Source organism: Kickxella alabastrina (assembly GCF_025024165.1).
Source record: "Kickxella alabastrina strain RSA 675 chromosome Unknown BX661scaffold_49, whole genome shotgun sequence".
Classification (NCBI taxonomy): domain Eukaryota; kingdom Fungi; phylum Kickxellomycota; class Kickxellomycetes; order Kickxellales; family Kickxellaceae; genus Kickxella; species Kickxella alabastrina.
In genome coordinates, this window is record NW_026251520.1 from 20634 (window position 1) to 41364 (window position 20731).

Below are 20731 nucleotides of genomic sequence, written 5' to 3' on the forward strand. Positions count from 1 at the left end.
CATCTCCAGAGGCCCGGTGCCTTGAGCCACAGCCGCCTAAGTGCCACCAACACGGCCGTTGGTGCCGAGTCACAGGATGGTCACTCAGTCGTGCACTCAAAGGTGTCTACTACGCCCGAGTATGCGGCGAGAGCCACCGGTGGCGGTGCTGTTGCTGCGGATGAGGCTGGCGAGAGCGACTGGCTTATGTCCCGTCCCGACGCCGAGGTGCCGAGTGCGTTCCCCAGGCCAGTTGCTTATGCGGCCGGCCATGAGGACTACTCCAGTCCCGGCTCTGGCTTCGGCGGTGTTGCGCCCCGCCACAACTCGACCGTGGCGGTTGGCAATGGTGTGTCTGCCGATATGCATGATGCCGCCTCGCAGCCATTGGCCGTGGCGCAGACCAGCGACCTCGGCGCGTACAACACTACATATTCGGACCTTGACACTGAGGCAGGCGTGAGCTCACTCGGCAACTCTGCCTACCGCACAGCACCAACGTCAGTCGGCGGATACACCAGCTCGTCTGCTGGTGGCCTGCGCGACAACATTGCATCTGCAAACGACAGGAACTCGTACCACGTCAGCTACCCGGTCGATGTCGAGCTTGGCCACGGTGTGCCCAGCGAGACGCCGGCAAACACATTCACCAAGTTGTATCTTGATGACGAGGCCTACGAGCACGTGCCGCGGAAGATCACACTGGAGACCAGTTCGGCGGATCCCGAGAGCATTGCCGACGATGACTACGAAACTGATGACGATAATGAGCTGCGCGCCGAGATTACGTCGCCTCCGGGCAACGTCGCCACCGTGTCTTCCGAGCGTCTGGTCACGCACGTAGTTAGCCAGCACTTGCTGCCTCCGCTTGCATTCGAGCTTTCAGGTAGGAAGTGCTTGGTTCTTGATCTCGACGAGACGCTTGTGCACAGCTCTTTCCGTGAAGTTGAGCACCCTGATTTCATTGTGCCTGTTGTTCTTGACGGACAGGAGCACAGCGTTTATGTGGTCAAGCGTCCTGGTGTCGATGAGTTTATGCGCGTGATGGGCCAGTACTACGAGATTGTCGTGTTCACCGCATCGCTGTCAATGGTAAGTTTTCAATGTGCCTTTTCATGTTTTCATATTTTTTTCTGCATGCCCAGCAACTGGGGGATCCACTTGTTTGTTGCCCGGCATATTGACAATGTCTATTTTCTCTCTTTGGGTTACTGCGATATAACTGCACTATACCGGAAGCGCATCAAGCCTCTTGCACTTGTTTTCTTTTCTGCTTATTCGCTTGTTTGTATGTGCTAGGATCCCAAGTAGTGGCACCTTTTGTTGTTTTTCTTGTTGTTCTTCCTGTGACTCTCCTTCTGTGAGCTTTATTTATGAGTTTGAATCGCTCTGCCATTTTTCACAGAAGCAAACCTGCATCGACAGCCATATTATTCTTGACCACGCACAAAGCACCTGAACTAACAATACCACAAATGAGCCACTCGCCATAATATTTTTTTGCAACATCTTTTATTTTATTGTAGTACGCTGACCCAGTACTGGACCTGCTTGACAAATACAGCGTGGTACACCACAGGCTGTTCCGCGAGTCGTGCAACCTGTTCAACGGAAACTATGTCAAGGATCTGTCGCGGTTAGGGCGCAACATCGCTGACTCGATCATCATTGACAACTCACCGGCGAGCTATGCGTTCCACAACAACAATGCCATTGGCATCAGCACATGGTTGAACGATCCAATGGACACTGAACTGCGCGATTTGATCCCGTTCTTGATTGATTTGACAGAGGTCGATGACGTCGCAGCGGTCCTGAGCCTGACGCACAACCATGCCTCGTTTGGAATGGAGTAACTTTCCCTCCCTTTCTTCTCCCTATGTGGGGAGTGGTAGAGTAGGGGGAAGGGTATGGCTCTCTGGTGCTTTTTGAGGTATCTTGGTGCTCGGGGCTGGCTGGCCAGCATCTACTTTCAATGGAGAGAGGATCCGTTTTCTTCTTTTTCCGATGGGGGTTGGCGGCGAATGTAGAAACTGCAAAAAAAACATGTTACAACCGTATGCGCATTGGCTCCCCTTACACACACACACATTCACCTTTCTTGCACAACACCATTCAATTACTACACCCGCTAATATTCACTAAAGCATCACCATGCCAAGCGAAGCAACATTCTAATACACACACACACATATACTTTTCGCACCAACATATATCAGCTTATCCCCTCCTATTTTCTTACCCACACCTTACCTATCCTTAACCCAGCTTTTCTTTTTTATATTCTGTTATGTGTTTTTTATTACCCCCTTTTCTTGCTTTTTTCTACACATTTTGATATGTATCACTTGTTAGATTTTTTCTCTACTTTTTTTTCCTTTCTTTACTTCAAGCTTCACCTCTTGTCCCCCACCTACCTTGCCAAACCACACCCCCCTTTCTTTTCTTTTTTTGTTACTTTTTTTAATGCATTAAAATGTTATAGACTATTGAAAATGTATTTTAGAATTTCCAGACATTTATAGCGAAAGTCCAAATTTTTAAGCGGGAGATTTTAAACCTCCGTTTTCCACGCAAAAATATATCGTCAGAGTCGGCTGAGGCTGAGTCCACAGCGATGCTCAAGCCTAAGCACAACCACAAGCCCAAGCGTGTGCGCAATAACCCATCTTCCCTGCTTCTTCTCTTGAAAAGAAGCAGCGAACTGGATAATATCGTCAACTATAGTGGTCTATTGCCACTAGTTTCTAAATATTTATCTGGGGGAAGGATGTCGGTTTATAGTATATTTGTAGCCTCATTATTTTCTTATATAGTGTAGACATGTGTTGTTAAAAACTGTCAACAAAATAAACAGGGAATGTAAAGAAAACATGTTTAAATGTTGAATATTGATGTGTTCAAATATTAAAAAATATATTAAAAAAATCACAACAACGACTTTGCAAAGGATGTCATCTTATTGCTGTTGTTATTTGACTCCTTCTTTTTCTTTGTGGCCTCTGTCCAAAAACGAATATGTTCCGAAACATCAACACCCGACAAACCACCACCAGTACTATCCACCGCACGCAAATCATCCACAACCGACAATACCGGTGTCTGCTTTAAAGTGCGCATCAAGTCCAAAACACTCGCAGCCAAACGAACATACATAGCACTATTTTCCGAGTCATTCTGTGCCTGCGATACCAGAAACCTTAATGCAGTCATGTTGAACTCGAGTGTTGCGTGATTCAGCAGGTGCGGCGAGCAATCAGTGGAAGTACGCCATGCAGTGAATATGCGGAGTCCGGAGTTACAGCTTTTGGGATTTTCGAGTGTCGATAATTGACAGAGGTTGAGTGTTTCTGTCAGCAAAATGTACAGTGGCGAGGCCAGTTCGTCTTCCGATACCGACGACGGCTGTCGGCTGTTGGCAGAGGCGGGGGTGGTGGTGATAGCTGCAGGGGTGGTGATGGTAGCTGCAGCGATACTGCAGCCCAAGGATGCCCATGATTCAGCAGCGTCCAGCATTGTATTATCCAGATACAGTGATTTGGTTCCGTGGGATGACACAATATCGTGAATCGCAGCAGCCAGACATTGCACTGAGGCAGTTGGGCTGAGGATACCGGCCCAATACCACCTGCTAACAAAAGCATGTACCCCGCTTGCTGACTCCATACGCGTCAACAAGGCGATATACTGGGTAACGCAGGATACAATAGGCAATGTGGATTCATTAGTCAACCCGCTACGAGGTGCCCAACCAACTTTCGCCAGTGATCTGTCACCCTTGATACCAAGGATATGTATCAAATACGGGTCGTTGCGGCGGTGCCGTTCCTCGAGCCAGTCGATGAGATTTTGTGACTTTTCTAGACGACTTTTCAGCGACGCGCCAAACAGGGGGGTTGTCGCGGCAGCGAATGCCGAGCGACAGAGTGATGCGGATATGGGCATGTCTTGGATATCTATGAGCTTGTTAAGCGCACCAAGGATGCTCTCGTTGGCCATAGTGCGTTCCGATGGAAGGCGCAGTAGGTGGCCGATGCATGCGCCAAAAGTCAGAATGGTGGCACTGGCCTGGCGTTTGTGCAGCTCGGCTTCGGGTAGCATCGCTGTAGTGCCCTCAGATTCTGCCCCCGTCGCCGTTGTAAACAGGGTTTCCCTACCAGAACCAAAACTAGTGCCGCGCACCAGGACCAGGTTGCCCGCAGCTGCCAAATCAAGGAACGTACAAATGGCCTTGGGATTAGCCTCGTCCGCGATAAATCTGGACATTACTATGATATCGTTCTGTGTGAGCGCCAGCGGAATGGTAGCGAAATGCGTCTTTACAAAGTCTGCAAACTCAATCACAGACTCCGAGGCCACTCGCACGGTGCCTGGTGAACTTGTCGAGTGGCTGTTTTTATGCGCAAATATATGAGTGATATTGCGCAGCCACTGGACCACTAGTCGCTGGCGCAGGTCGTGTTGGCTGATCAATGAGGGTTCGACGACAGCGTAGCGCCGGGCAAACTTGCTCCATGACAGGGCCAGGCGGAGTTTCCAAGAAAGCCGTAGTCTTTGTGATTTGTGAGCAGAAGAGGAGGAAGCTGCCGAGATAACCTCGTTGATCTCCATCATGGCCTCATCCGAAGGCGAAGCGGGGAATGCACGGCGCAGGATGCGGCGGGCCTCGGAGTCGATTTCCTCCGAAAGCGGCTCAGCATTAATATCGTCCACGGGTTTTCCGGGCGAATCAGACATACTGGAGAGCAACGGGGTAGTTAAGGAACCCATTATGGAATGCCGAAGCACCAGGCGTACACACGCGGCGGCCGCCAGCAATGCCGCGGCGGAAGCCAAGATCTTAGGCACTAAAGGAAGGCCGGCCAAAACAACACTGTTGCCGATCCACGCCCACTTGGCTACCAGGACACCCATTGCCGTATATGACCCGTACTCGAGCACCTTGATCAACCGCCGTGTGCGTCTCTCCCTGCGCACGGCGTCCTCGACAATCCCTGTGACTGTGTGGAAATCCAATCGGCGCAAAATAACATCCGCGGGATCTTCTACATCCAAAGTGGCCCTGAGCAGGGGTGTGTTCTTAGCAACCCTGTCACCGTTGAACCGCAACAGGGCCAGCTGCTGTGCAGCATATGCGTGCATGGAAGGCCGCCTCCACTGCGTGGAAATCCTCGAAAAGGCGCGTTGAGTGATATCGGGTCGGCCCAAAGTAGCATAGAGCTCGAGATATTTGACAAACAAGGCAGGGTTAAAGCTAGTTTTGTTGCGCTGTAGAATATGATGGGCAAGGTGGTCGGCGATATGACAGATGCGGCGGATATCTTGGGTTGCAGAGACTGTGCCGCTGGCTACCCATTGGCAGCATTGGGTCATTATTTGGGTTCCTTGCTGCTCCTGTGCCGATGTGGTCCAGGTTTCGGTGCTTAGCTTAGTGGCTTGGTCGATGAGTGTGTCTATTTGCTTTTGGATGCTCGGTTTGGGAGTTGCCGGAGAGTGGAAATGCTGGTGAGTTTTGTGCTGATGCTGATGCTGCTGTTGCCATCGAGCTGGACGTAGGGCGAGGTTGGTGAGGGATTTGGGCGTGGTCAGCAGAAGCAGGCTGCGTGTGCGGGCATTCAAAAACAGCAGCTGCGACATTTGAAGAGTTGAATTAAATAAAATAAAATAAAATAATAAAAGTGAAGGACAGAAAAACAAGAAAAAAATGAATACTGTAAGGATACAACACGACTGATTTGATCCGATCAGCATTCAAGCCTGGGACCAGGGTTTCAATTTTTCTATTAATGGTGCTGCGCACACACCCGCTGCGATATGTAAAAAATTAAACGAATTGCAATTTTTTTCTCTCACAAAACCATTTTTTTTAAATATTTATTATTCGAATTTCATTCATCAAAATGTACGCGAAAATAGAGCGGTTACTGTCGCAGGTCGAAAGCGAAAGCGGCCATGGCATACTAGGCAAGAAGCGCACACCAAGTGCATTCCGCAGCCCAAACATAACCACTGGCATACCACCCCTAGACGACGCACTCAAGGAGCACACAACCAACATCACACAGGAGGAGCAACATCCACGGCCACCATTATTTGAGCTTCTAGGAGCATCAGGCAGCGGCAAAACACAAATGCTCTACCGAATCTGCGTATCCACCGCAATGCCACGGTCAGCCAGGCTTTCCAACGGCACGACTGTTGATCTACAGGGCCATTCGGCGCACGTTCTTCTGGTGGACATTGACGGCAAAATGTCAATGGATATCCTGGCGCATCAAATACGCGAACGCGCACGGGAATTAATAAAAAAAAACAAGGGGCTGGAATTCAACAATAGTGAGGAGGAAGAGGAGGGGCGGGTGGTGGAAGAGGCTCTAGGCCGTATTCGCGTTTTCACACCCGAGTCGACGCACTCCCTGGTGGCCACACTGGCGCTGCTCCCGCGGTACGCGCAGGATATAGATGCCCCTTTGGTGCTTCTTGTAGATGGGCTTGGGGCGAACTTTTGGCTGGATAAGCGAACGAGCGACCATATGTGGTTGAAGATCAAGCGCGCAACGCCGTGGTTTAGACTCCAACAGGTGATGGTGGATACGCTACAGCAGGTACATCTTGCCCTGGGGTGTCTCTGCGTGGTAACCAGTGGGTTGTTTTTGAGGAGCACTGAGGGGTCGGGGTTGGTTAGGATGGCGTCGCAAGAATCCGCATCTTCGGCGAGTCAGGGGAGCCAGCAGGCTGCTGGTGGCGGTGGGCAGCAGGGTGCAAGGAGTATTGAGGTTGGACAATGTGTTTACCGCGACCATATGATTCCGAGGTGGAAAAGTGCTGTTACTGGGTCCTTTGTGCTCGAGAGTATGCCGGGAGCCGGGCACGGCGGGATGGTGGATTGTCCGGTCACGAAGATTACGCTGATGAATGTTGGTGGTCAACAGAACCAGAATCAGCAACAGGCTTTGGGTAATCCGTTGCAAAAGTATACGATGTATGTAGGGACCCACGCGGAATGTCAGAAAAACGCGTGCTGATTGGGCCAATGTAATGGAATGAAGTGGGCCAAGCCACACTATGATATGTAGACATGTAATTTGGGAATAGTGTAAATAATTTTTTCGTTTGTTTATTTTACAAGTGGCGGCAAATGAAGCTGGGAGTGGCTGAGGGAAAGAATAGAGTGACTGTTTATTTGTTTTTAATTATTGTATTTGGTTTGCGTGACGATAAACAGCGGATACTCTGACGTAGTGTGAGATTTTGTGAGATTGAGTGTCTCCCACGCAAGCGGCACTGTGCACTTAATTGGGAAGTTTTTTTTATAAAAAAATTCTATCGTGATGTTTTGACATTGAGGGATTCGCAGAACTAATTGGACCAAACGAGTTGTATTCAGTCTCGAAGTTGGTCCTAAATTTATTTTACAACAATAATGTGTTGGCGTGTATTTAGAGGACGAGGGGGTGAAGGAGATATGTTTCTTTTTTAAAAGTGATTGTCTCTCCGAACGCGATTTCAATTGTTCTATCAGTCCCAGCAGCAAGGTTTTTTGTCAAGTAGAGTGCTTACACACAAGAAAGAAAGAAAGAAAAAGTTTGGTCTTCTCCGAGCTGAGAATTGAGCTTTTTCATTTTCTCACTGCGTCTGGTTCAGGCACCGTGTTTCCCTCAAAACCAAATGCATTTTTGTTGTGAAAGCAGCACAATTGATTGTAGTGAGCGTACAGTACGTGTTGGTTCCTGCTCACAAAAGGTATCAAAACCACATCCTTTTTATTTTGTTTACTTTCTCTTTCTTTCTTTCTTTTGTTTATTTTATTATTTGGGTTTGCTTCTTCGTTCACTGTCCCCTCCCGTTATCTCTTTATTATTTTATTATTTTATTATTGCCCTTGCTGGCTAAGTGAGCGAGTATATATACCGCAAGTCAAGCAACAAAATAAAAAACTAATGATGACTTCGGATTCAACCGAGCCAATCGTCACAGCGCCTATCCCTGCTGTCGAGGCTGATCTCAAGCCCAAGCCCGCACCCGCGGTCGAGACAGAACCCAAGACCAAGTCTGTCCCCACGACGCCCATGTCCTGGACGCGCAAGGCCACACGGCCATTCTCCTCCCCCTCGGTCTACGCACCCACACTCCCATATGAGTGCGGCGGCGCGCGCGAGTACAACAGCTACATCCTCTACGGACTCGCGCTGGGGATCCCCTACCTACTCAAGCGCCTCCTCAGCCTCAGCCTCGGCAGTTATCTAGTCCTGACAGCCATCCTGGCGCTGCCGATCGGGGCATTATCTCTTGTCGCGCACTCGTGGATAGTCAGCACACCGACGGAGCAAATCTGCGCATTGCCGAATGAACCACTGGAAAAGTACATTACGATTCTGGAGAAGGAGCTCAAGGCCAAGTACCACGGCGGGAAGAAAATCCCAATGGAGGAGTTTTTCGAAAACTACTTTGACGGCAACATTGATCTTACGGGCGACGCACTGGAGATTTTCGAAAAGCGTTATGACTGGGCGTTTTTCCCAATTACACTGAATGTGGCCAAGTTCTTCTTCACACAGTGGATTCCTGAGCTGATCTGGCACTCGAAGAAGCAGGACGAGACGCAGGTGCGTGACCACTATGATCGAGGCGACGACTTTTATGCGGCGTTTTTGGGTGACCGCATGGTGTACACTTCGGGGCTGATTGGGGACGAGACACGGCGCGAAACGCTGGAGGAACTGCAGGATAACAAGATGCGCGATGTCTGCGAGCGCATCCGTATGCAGCCAGGCGACCGCCACTTGGACATTGGCTGCGGCTGGGGCACTCTGGCAGCATTCGCGGCGCGCAATTATGGCACTGAGTCTGTCGGCATCACGCTGGGCCGCAACCAAACGGCCTTTGGCAATGAGCGCGCAGAGCAGTGGGGCGTTGGCGACAGCACACGCATTCTCTGCATGGACTACCGCGATATCCCCCGGCGCCCTCGGTACAACCGCATTACGTGCCTGGAGATGGCCGAGCATGTCGGCGTGCGCAAGTTCCAGGACTTTTTGCTTCAGGTCAAGGATATGCTGGAGGACGACGGGCTTTTCTACCTGCAGATCGCTGGGCTGCGCGGCGCCTGGCAATACGAGGACTTTAGCTGGGGCCTGTTCATGGCCAAGTACATTTTCCCTGGGGCGGATGCCTCGTGCCCGCTCAACTGGGTGGTTGCCCAGCTGGAGACCGCCGGCTTTGAGGTGCGTACCGTGGAGACTGTTGGCGTGCACTACTCGGTGACCTTGGGCCGCTGGTATGAGAACTGGATGCGCAATAAGGAGCAGATCATGAAGACTTATGGCAAGCGTTGGTTCCGCGTCTGGGAGATCTTCCTGGCCTGGTCGGTTATTATTTCACGCCAGGGGTCGGCCAGCTGCTACCAGATTCTGGCCCACAAGAACCGCAACGCCTTTGACCGCACGGCGCTGATGCGTGCGCCCATGGGCGTTGAGATGCCGAGCGGATCGGTCCAATAAAAATATATATACTGTTTTTTGGAATTTGAATTGATCCGTATTTCTTTCTTTTTTGGCTGTTGAAGGGGTGTGTGTGGTCCTAGATCTTGGAAATATCCAACCCTAGAGTCTATCTATCATCGGTCCCAAACCAACCTAACCCTAGAAGGCTATCAGCGGTCCCCCTCTTAGATCAACCTAACCCCGGGCGGGAGATAAAGAAAATCCATCGGCAACAGCGGCACGTGGTTCAATTTTCACTCATTTGCTTGTTTGTTTTATCAGGCCTCGTTTTTATTATTCTCTTTAAAGACGTCGTTTTCGTTTAAAGCGTTCTCGAGACATCACTATTTCTTTCTTTCATAAGCAAAAACATTTATTTCATCTCAGCTCATCTCGTTTTATAAGTATTCAGAATGGTTATTTTCGCCAGATCCACAGCACTCAGATCCGCGGTAAGCCACCTGCGGCATATCTCCACCGGCAGTACCGCAGCGCCCGTGCCCAGTGGGCTCTCGCTTTCCTCGCTGTCGCTCAGACGTGCAGTATTCTACGTGCCATGCAGCGACGAGCGCAAAATAGCCAAATCCTACACGTCCGCGGCTGACTGCATAATGTACGATCTCGAAGACGGCGTTTCGCTCAACCGCAAGGACCAAGCGCGCTCCCTCGTCCTCCAAGCACTCTCCGAAAACCCAACCAATCTGCTGTCCAACGAGGGAACGGGCATACATAAAAAGAGAACCGAGTTGGGCGTGCGGATTAACAGCGTGGGGTCGGGGTTGGAGCAGCGCGACTTGGAGGTGGTCCTGGAGTCGCCGTACCTCGACACCATCATGGTGCCCAAGGTTGAGCGTCCGGAGGATCTCCGGGGCGTATCGGAGATGATCCAGAGGTCAGGGCGCAGCGTTAGCATTATTGCCGGAATCGAAACGGCGCTGGGACTGTTGAACATTCGCGAAATCGCCCAGGCATCTGAGCACACGGATGCGCTGCTGTTTGCTGCCGAGGATTACTGCGCAGATACTGGCATTCTGCGCACGCCTGGCCGCAGAGAACTGTACTATGCGCGGTCGGTGGTGGCGACCACTGCCCATGCGTTTAGGCTGCAGGCGATCGACATGGTGACGATGGATTTCCGCAGCCCACAGGTGCTGGCGGAGGAGAGCAGGGAGGGTGCCGAGATGGGGTTCACTGGGAAACAGGTTATTCACCCGGCGCAGGTTGATGAGGTGCAGAGAATGTTTGCGCCGCCGGCGGAGGCTGTTCGCCGCGCGGCAAGGATTGTCGAAGGGTACCGGGTCAACTACGAGGCTGGCCGTGGCGCGTTTGACCTGGACGGCAAGGCGATTGATATGCCGGTGGTCAAGTGGGCGTACCGCGTGCTGCGCCAGGCCGAACTGGCCGGGATGACGGTCGAGTGAAAGGAATAGAGAAGCACGTGCCGTCTTTTTGTTGTTAAATTCATTTTTCTTTGCTTGGCACATGCTATTTGTTTGCTTTGGGTTTCGGCCCCTGTAAATGGAAGCAAAGGCAAGCCAGGCACATGCATTCATATGTCGCGGGCACATGAAAGCACAAAAGGGCCTCTGCCGCTTGTGATTATGTTTTGTGCTTGTGCTTTTTGGCTCACACGGATATGCGCTATCAAGCATGTGTGAATGAATGCGCAGTCCCATGTCGTTCTCGTTCGGATCCTGAGTATATTCAGTGTGGGGGGAGAAATATCCGCAAAATCTCGTTCTTCTCTTCTTTAACCTTTTTTCTTTCTTTAATCTTTATAACAATACGAATACTATTTCACATGCTGCGCATATCTTCCCCGCGTGCAGCCACGGCCAGCACCCTCGTACGCCACCACTCTACCACCACTGCCACTGGCGCAATGTTCGCCAAGCAGGGCTCGCTCCCGCGGCTGCCGATTCCCAGTCTCAAGGACACAGCCACGCGGTACCTCAGGTCCCTTGAGCCGCTGCTCAGCCCCTCAGAGCACGCGCAGTCAACCAAAGCAGCGTCAGCATTTATTGGCACCGGCGGACTAGGGCCGGTGCTCCAGCAGCGGCTGCGGGAGGTGGACCGGCAGGCGGAGCACAGTTGGCTGGAGGATATCTGGCTGAAGAAAGCATACCTCGAGTGGCGCGGGCCCAGCTATATCAATGTCAACTGGTTTGCACAGCTCGGCGACAACCCCGACTATGCGGCGCCTGCACACGTGGAGCGCGGCCAAGTAACAGGCGTGCAGATCCAGCGCGCAGCGCGCGTTGTCACGCACATGCTGGAGCTCAACGAGATGATTAATGCGCGCAGCGTACCGGTCGATTCACTGCGCGGGGAGCCGCTGTGCATGGCGCAGTTCATGTGGCAATTCGGCACTACGCGGGTGCCGCGTCCGGGCTGCGACCAGCTGGTGCACCAGTTCCCGGCGACAGCGCGCCATATTCTGGTGATGTACCGCATGCAGGCCGTCGAGGTGCCGGTGTACAATGCCAGTGGCCAGCGCGCTAGCCTGGCGCAGATCACTGCGCAGCTGGCCGCCGCCACGCAGCGGGTCGACAAGCTGATTGCACGTGCCGGCGCCGTACCGTCCGTCGCCAACCTCACGGCCGCGCACCGCGACCAGTGGACGCGCGCGCGCACACACCTAGAGCGCGACGCTGGCAACCGCGCGGCGCTGGAGTCCGCCGACCGCGCGCTCTTCGGGCTCAGCATGGACACCGACGTCAACCCAGAAGACATGCGCGATGATGAGCGGCGCCTGGCAGTGTTTGCGCACTCGGACGGCGGCGCCAACCGGTGGTTCGACAAGGCCATCCAGCTGGTGGTGCTGGCCGACGGCCGTTTGGGCGTCAACTGCGAGCACGCGCCGGTCGACGCGCTGACCACCGGCCGCATCCTCGTAGAGGTAGCGCAGCGCGAGCGCGGCCCGCTGAAGGATCTGCCGCCAGCCGCCGACCTGCCGCCGCCGGAGCCGTTGGTCTGGAACATCTCGCCGGAGACTGCCAATGCGATCTCGCAGGCGCGCGCCGAGGCGCGGGCGCTGGCCACCGACCTGCGAGTGCTGCTCGGCGGCGTCGGTGACTTTGGCGCCCGGTGGATCAAGACACTGGGTGTCAGCCCCGATGCGTTCTTCCAGGTGGCACTGCAGGCCGCATACCTGCGCCACCACGGCCAACCGGCTGCCACGTACGAGTCGGCGTCGCTGCGGCGCTTTGCGCACGGCCGCACCGAGACCATTCGCTCGTGCACGGCTGACGCCCAGGCCTTTGCGCGCGCGCTGGACGACCCACACGTGGCTGAGCGCGTGAAGCTGGAGCTGTTCCGCCGCGCTGCCGCCACGCACACGCAGCTGACGGCTGCAGCCACTGCCGGTCAGGGCGTCGACCGCCATCTGCTCGGCTTGCGCGCGCAGCTGCAATCGCCAGAGGAGGCCGAGCGCGCAGAGCTGTTTGTTGACCCGGCGTTTGCGCAGTCGTCAGCCTTTGTGCTGTCAACGTCGAACACCACGCCTGGAGACATGTTCCGCGGCGGCTTTGCGCCGGTGGTCGCTGACGGGTACGGAATCAACTACGCAATGGACCGCGATGACATCAAGTTCAGCATCTCAGACTGGCGCCCGGCTGCGTCTACCGACGCCCCAGCCTTCAAAGAAACGATCAAGCGCACGCTTGTTGATCTGTATGCCGCTGGCGAGCATGTAATGTCCAAGTAAATGTATTTTTTAGAATTTCCAGACATTTATAGCGAAAGTCCAGATTTTTAAGCAGGGGATTTTAAACCCTGTTCATTGTACAGAAAGGCATTGCCAAAGTTGGCTTAACCTGAGTCTACAGCGACACCCGAGGCTTTGCTCAAGCCAAAGCCCAAGCGTGTGCATAAGAATCCACCCTCCCCTGCTTCTTCTCTTGAAAAGAACCAGCAAACTGGATAATATCGTCAACCATAATGGTCTATTGCCACTAGTTTCTACACTTTTTAGGTTGCTATTCAACCTGAATGGGAAGAATGTCGATTTGCAGGATACTTGTTAGCATTATTCTTAGTGTGCAAGTAAAAAATGCATTATATTGATATAACAGAAATGTATTTATTTCTTTGCTGTGAATGGCCAAATAAAAGGGGTTTATGTTGATGTAACAAAAGCTTTATCTCTTTGCTGTGCAGTACGAGTTGCGTGGCAGCTGGTGGCAGCACGCGTAGCCCCACTGCCCGTCGCCCCACCAGGACCCATACACCGATCTGTGGTTCATTGGGAACACATCCTCCTTGAACCGTGTTCTTGCCACGTTTTCTGCCGCCGGTCCTTTCCCAGCCACAGCACCAGCACTGGCCCCGGCACCAGCCTCGATGACCTTTCCGGCCCGCGAGTACTCCACATATCTCTCCTGCTGCACCAGCAGCTCCCTCGGCGGTTGCTTCAAATGCTCCTCACCACCATACTGCGCCAAAATCCTCGATTTCTTCTCACCCTTCATCGAATCGCGCTTCCCCTTAAACTCCTCATACATCAAGGCAGTCTGAGTAGGGTTAGCTTGGAAATGCGCCCCGCGGTTGCCTCTTTCTCCAGCCTCCCACGCAAACACCTCCCTGCGGGCAACCTCGGGTGCGTCGCCAGAGTACCGGATAAAGTTGTCTCCGGAGTACGCCAGCTGCGCGGCGTCTTTACCGGCATAGGGGTTTTCGCGCATCGAGCGGGTTTTCGGGTCATAGTAGGCGGAATCCGGGTCGAGGTTGCGCAGATACTTGGCTGTGTCCTCGCGGATACGCAAGTTCCGCACTGTTGATCGAGACTTAACGCCGGTATTGCCACCATTCTTCTCCTCCCTATCCTCGTCCTCCTTATTATCGTCCTCATCCGAGGACGCAAACTGATCCTCCACATGGGATTTGGCAGCGGCGGTGGCATCTTGCTGTGGTTTGTTTTGCTTGATGGCGTCGAGTTCCGAGGCTTTGCGTTTTTTCCGCGCTTCCTCTACCAGCTCCCAATCCTGCATCAGTCTCCGGTGATCCTCTGCATCATATCCGTTCCACCTATCCCTCTTCGCATCATAGTCCAAATTCACATCCCTCACAACCTCATTTGCCATCAATCCCTCATTAGTCCACCTTGCCCCGCGCTTCCTCGGCCTCTCCACACAATCCCTAGTTTTATGCGACATTGCTCCACAATTCTCACAAGCTCCTTTTTTAAACCCCTTTGGTGCCTTGCCTAAGCGAGTTCCGCGCGCATACCATTCTTTTGACTCACCAGGATCATTGGATAGGAGGGGGTTTTTGCGTTGATGTTGGAGTCCGAGTTTGCCGGTGTCCATGTACCAGGGCGCTTTAGACATAAATTCTGGAATATGCGGGTTGATCGCATTGCCTTCTTCGTCGAGTTCGGCTGGTGCTGTGCCGGCTTTGCGCGCTGCATCTAGGTCTTTTTGTTTCTTGTAGTCTTCGCGACTCAATTTGCCCTTTCCGAATGTGTTTGCTGATGACATAATTATTTTGTATAAATAAAAAAATAGATGTTTAGGTTAATGTTTTTGTTTTTTGTTCTTTACGCCCAAAATATTTATAATTTAGTTTATCCGTTTGTACGCTAAAAGATGAGTTTGGGCCAATCACGTGTAATGCTTTGACCAAATATGTTTTATCTTCAAAACGTATGCAATGATAGATTAATATTTAATTATTTAAGTAATAAAGAGCGCTGTGGAAATTTGCTTTCCATCCTTAAATTTTTATAGTTCCAATGCGCAGAACCGTATATCAGATTTAAATTAATAAATATACATTCAGTATTTGGAAAAATATTTTTACACCCATTTTGGTATTGCTTTTTAAATAAATAATTTTGAGTAAAAAAAGTTCAAACACAAATAAATATGTTAATAGCAATAATAAATTGCTGCAGAACAGCATGGTATAAATTAGAATAAAGCTGGCAATGTGTGATAGCCGTTGAATCCCCCAGCAGCAGATATATTTCCTGGGTTAAATACCCAGATTGTGATACAAGAAATTGCGGCTTGTCTCTGACGATTGATTAATGAATCAATCGTCAGTTAATTCCCTACTTGGACATGTGGGAATTCATATGCACATATAAATACTAATGAATATGAACAGTGGAGGCCGTTCATCCCTTAGCTTTCTTTTAGTTCAATATATATTTTTAACATAACAAATGAACTATAATCTTATCATTTTTTTAATTGCCAGGTGCGTAATCAATTAATCTCAGTAAAGCAGCATGCAATACCATGTGCCTAAACTGTGATATATATCCTTCCATTCCATAATGCATATTCTTGAACGTGCATATGGGAAAATCATAGCCTTGATACGCTAAGAGGCCAGGCTGTCTACGGAAGAACTGATTCTCACCAACGGAGTGCGCAATTGGTGAAGTGCACAATAAAGACAAGATACATATATAAGATGAAGCCGGCCCTAGTTCTACTTTTGATTCCATTGATAATAAAAACTTTTATAAATCAACCAAACATACTTTTAACACTAGGCGACTAGTGCTTCACCTAAATTACCACCCTCTTATTATAACATAACTCATTGTGTCTCGTGAAAAGATTAGTACAATTGTCATTATTGTTGTTAGCCCCAAAATTATCTTACTAAAAAATAGTATAGAATGAATAAATCCTTCAACCAAACAACTTAATTACACAACCCAGCACAGCACATCACAGCACAGCTATATACACGAAACTTCTATATTATTTATTAAACTTGTAATATTATCAAAAATGCATAATATCAATACCAAGAATTTCTCCATAGAAGAAAGGCCTTATGACTGTTGATGCGGAATTGATTTCCAAACTAAAGGTGGCCTATACTTTCATGAGATACAAGAGGGACATTGTATTTTAACAGTACATGGTTAACATGCAATGGTTACAGGAAGGCATTTTTTATTAGCAGTAATAAACTAAAGTGATTTTTTATTATTCTCATGTAATAGTTCATGTCGGCTTTATATATCTATTACCGTTTTCAATGAAAATGCGAATTTCTCATGTATTATTTATTTTTATTTCTATTCATGGCTTGGTTTTTTATTTAATAAATTCATCGACAACCTTCATATACTTTGCATTCAAAGTGCAAACAGGCCAATTTTAAAATTAAAAAACAGCTAACTGTTCAGAATATCCTCCAGCAAATCGTCAACTTCGGGCAGGCGCGACTCGTGCGCCTGGGTAATGCGTTTAGGGTAAAAAATGAAATCCGACGTATACGCGCCCAGGTTTGACAAATCGGCGGTATACACGTTGGCAAAGGACTTGATCTTGGTAGCAAACAAGCTGGGGTACTTTTCAGTCCTAAAAACACTGCCAAAGTTAGTATTGAACGAGTCACGCAGCCGCCACCTCGTCCGGCGACGCTCCAAGCGACCAACATCCAGGAGTTGTCTAAATCGCTCCTTCTCCTCCGCTGGCAGCCGCATAAACTCGGAACTGCGCGTTTCCTGCTGCGAGTGCTTCAGTATTTTCTCAATCAGCTGAATGTACGACACGCACTGGCGGTATTCGGGCGTGTGAATGACCGAAAGCTCGTGCTTGAGCTCGCTTACAATTGCGCCGGTCATCCATCCCTTTTGGATCGAGGGGTCGCGGAGATCAGAGTAGAGGTGGTCGCCAAAGTACATGACATTGCGGTCGGAATACCCCGTAATGCTTGTGAATGACATGAGGTTGCCGCCAGAGTACACCTGCCCGTCCTCAAAGTGATCCACCAGAGCCCAGGGTTTCACACTAGTGCCCCCGCGGCCGGTCGGCACGAGACGGAATGGCCGGTGTGACATGTACCAGCCGGGCTTGCGCGCACCGACTATGACCACGTCAAAGACATCACGCCAGTCTTTCGTGTTAAACAGGTATGTTAGCCCTGTGTTGACATAGTCGTAGCCGCTGTTGGTCAGCAAAAACAGCCTTTTGCCCTCGCGTTTGAGTGACTCCAGAATCTGTAGCAGCTCGGGCGCGCGCTCCAGATAGTCGCCAATGTTGCTCATAATCGTCTTGTGCAAAGGGCTCAGGCTAATGCCATCACCCTTGTGAATATACTCCCCCGCCGTGCGGATGTCCTCGGCCAGGTACCGCGGATGGAACGGAATGTTGTGCTCCGTGAAGTACTGAATTATATCCGCCAGCATAGTCGCCTCTGGAATGCTGTATAGATCGTTCAGCTGGTTGAGCTGACCCTTCACATAAGCTGGTGCCACATGTGGCCCATTGTGCAAGGTATAGACCTCCTCCAGATCGCGCAGCGGCTCACGTCCATAGTGGATCGTGTCCATCGCAATGTTATAATTGGAGTCCAACTTAAACAGCCATCCGGTCTCCTTATCGTACGAGATACCACGGATCGCAAATGTGCTGTCGTACTTCAATGCCTTCAACGCCGGAGGGTAAAGCAGCTTGTTCACTAGTACGTCGCGGATCATCGTGTAAATGGTTTCCGGCAGCTTGTCCGTGTATCGAGCAAGCGTGTAGTCGTAGTCAAAGCCGTACGTGCGCACTTTGCTCAGCCGAAGCTCGGTGTTTGGGAATATATCTTGGCTCGAGGGCTGGAACCGCTGGTGCGCGTGCGTTGTGGTAAATCGTGCGCTGTCTTCCATGCAAAGTTTCCGCGCCATGTCGTAACGAGAGCTCAGATGCCGCAGATACGGGTTGGACTCGATTGCATCTTTGATACCAGGTAAGTGCGCGCCATTTTCGTCCGTACATCTGGTACTGTAGTGAGATATGCGTTTCGAGTTGGTTGCTGGTTTCTGTGTCAGTGTCAGGGCAAGGTTGCCAATTGGAAAGGGGCAACTGCGATGCCCATTTGAAATGAGCGCGTTTCTGGCTGAGGGCAAGCGTAGCATTCAAGTAATATACACTTGGAATTTGAAAAGCGAGCAAGAAAAATAATCAAAAAGAGTAAAAAATAATAGACTGCAATATTATTAGCTAAAAAGAGTCAGAAATGGAACGCGCGCGTGTCTTTTTTCTTTGTTGTCCACTGTAAAAACCAAAATGAATTTCATATCGAGATGTCGTCATGTGGCCTCTCACTCTTTATAATCATTTCGAATTTTTCTAACCCGGCAGCGCGGAGTGACAGATCTGTTACAGTGGAGTGTGACTGCTTTTATTTATCATGTGCGCCGTTATCTCGACAAGAGGGTAAACAAACATAAAACCGTATAAACATTAATTAATTATAAAGCCACATGTTGCGCTCATTTGAAACTCGATATAAAGATTAAAAAGGGTTAGGCATGTTGCCGGCTTGTCCAAAGGCCACAGACAGCATTTTTGACTGAAAAGAAGCCCCGGACTACCAAACCACCATCCTCGCGGAATGTCTGATCGCGAGAACTAAAAGCATCTCCGCCTGACCTTGGCTTGAAACCCCTGTCGTCTGTGCTGCCGCAGCATTTGTCTCTGCCCTGATCGCTATCCATTTCAAATGCCAGCTCCAGAACCTCTGTGTACCCATGCTCGTTCAGCACCCTCAGCCCGTCGATAATACTGGACTTGCATACAGGACAATGCACCGTCATATTTTTGGACAAAAGCCACGTGTCAATGCACTTTTGGTGGAATGCGTGCCTGCACGGAAGCAGCCTCAACGACTCTCCGGGGCTGTAGTTGCAAAGGCATATGGCGCACGAAGTCTCGTCCATAAACGAATACAAGCCCGTGCCGCAGCGCTGAATAATACCGGCCAGCTGCTGTTGCAAATCATACTTCTCAGCACACTGTGGGTCAAACTCCATCTCGGGCGTCTCGTACCGGGACTCCTGGTCGCTGTCGCACACCCCCGATACATCCCACTCAACCGGAATTACAGGCAGCCTGTCCAGCGTTCTTTGATCGACGGGCTCTGGCTGATGGCCAAATATCCCAGGTGCTATCTCGCGCGGGATATTGCGCAGAGACCCCACGGTGCACGCCAATGCGAGGTATATGACAATGGCCAACACGACCAAAGTGACAAGCAAAGCTTGCGTCGATGCCAGGATCCGCACAAATATGTGTCGATGGGTGTGACCCATGCCATCGCCCAGCGCGCTGATATACACAAATGAATCCTGGTGCAAGTCTTCTGCAACCGCCTCTGGCCCGTGCACTTGCAGCTTCTGGGCTTGCATCTGCATCATCCATATCCTTCGGGAAATCTTGCTCGACACAAATGCGACAGGAAAACTCACGCTGGCCGCGTACTTGAGGAACTCGTGCGTCGGGCGGCCGCACTCTTTTGTGTTGGTAATGAGGATGCCACCAAAATCTAAGCGTGCTGCCTCGCGCAATATGTCTGTCAGCGGGCTCTTGCTGCAGCGGACCAGCCCAACTGAGTGTTGGTTGCTCTTTCCCCGAATAGCCCGTTCTGCCAAAATTTCACTTGGACTACCAGTGCCTATATTAACTATCCGACCCTATACTTTGTAAAAGCGCAATTAATACACAAATGTGTCTTAGCCCAATGACTTGCTTGCAATAACCTGAAGACCATACAAAACCAACAAATATACTTGTTTTCGTTACCTGCAGCCTCTTTTTGTAGTCTGTCGATGTCAGTAATAGTATGTGCGAATCGTGGTATGCCACTTGGTCAATTACATGGCAGCCCTGACCATCTGCACAGACATGATAGCTGATCACCAGCTCCTTTGGCATGCATCTGGCCGGACTGGCCAGCAGCAAAAGTAGCAGCGACAGCGCTGATAGCAGCGACCATGTATGTGCAGATTTAGCCGGTGGCTTGATATCGCTCCACATTGTCAATTAATTTGTACGCTTTGTTGTTGTTATTGTTACAGTCGTTAGATATGATGTTGGAAAGATGCGTACATAGATTTGTTAGTGCGGTGCTCAATAGACAATAGATGTTACAAGAATAAGTAAAATAATAATAATGAAATAATGGTGAAGGACGTATAAAGTAAAAAAGGGGTATCTGGAAAATTATTTTGCACGTTTGTATTTGACTTTTTTCCTACGCATGTACCCCTTGGTCGGCCAAATTGGAAAAATGGAATAGAAATAGAACCGACGCACTGCATGGGCATTGTTCCATTCGATTATATTTGCCCCCGTTGTTGATTTCTGACCTTTTTCTTCCCCACGCCATTTCTCACCCCCACCTCTCCAGCTTTCATGTTTATTTGTCTTTATTCTCTTTCATCTTTTTCTCAGCCACTATTCAATCAACGAAGGAATAAAAGAGTGAATGAAAGAAGCATGAAAAGTTCCAAGAAAACAAAGCTGCCTAGAATTACA

At 50.3% G+C, this 20731-nt stretch overlaps 2 protein-coding genes across 2 annotated transcripts; one reads left to right on the forward strand and one right to left on the reverse strand.

The window, feature by feature from the left end:
• Positions 1-7183: 7183 nt before the first annotated feature.
• Positions 7184-7933, forward strand: BX661DRAFT_189828 (uncharacterized protein; the record flags this gene model as incomplete). Its single annotated transcript, XM_051537616.1, has 1 exon — positions 7184-7933. A coding segment is annotated over one exon (219 nt), but the record flags the coding sequence as incomplete, so codon positions are not given.
• A 10970-nt stretch (positions 7934-18903) lies between these two features.
• BX661DRAFT_132966 (uncharacterized protein) lies at positions 18904-19134 on the reverse strand (the record flags this gene model as incomplete). The annotated part of the gene is made up of 1 exon (XM_051532609.1): positions 18904-19134. A coding segment is annotated over one exon (231 nt), but the record flags the coding sequence as incomplete, so codon positions are not given.
• Positions 19135-20731: the final 1597 nt, after the last annotated feature.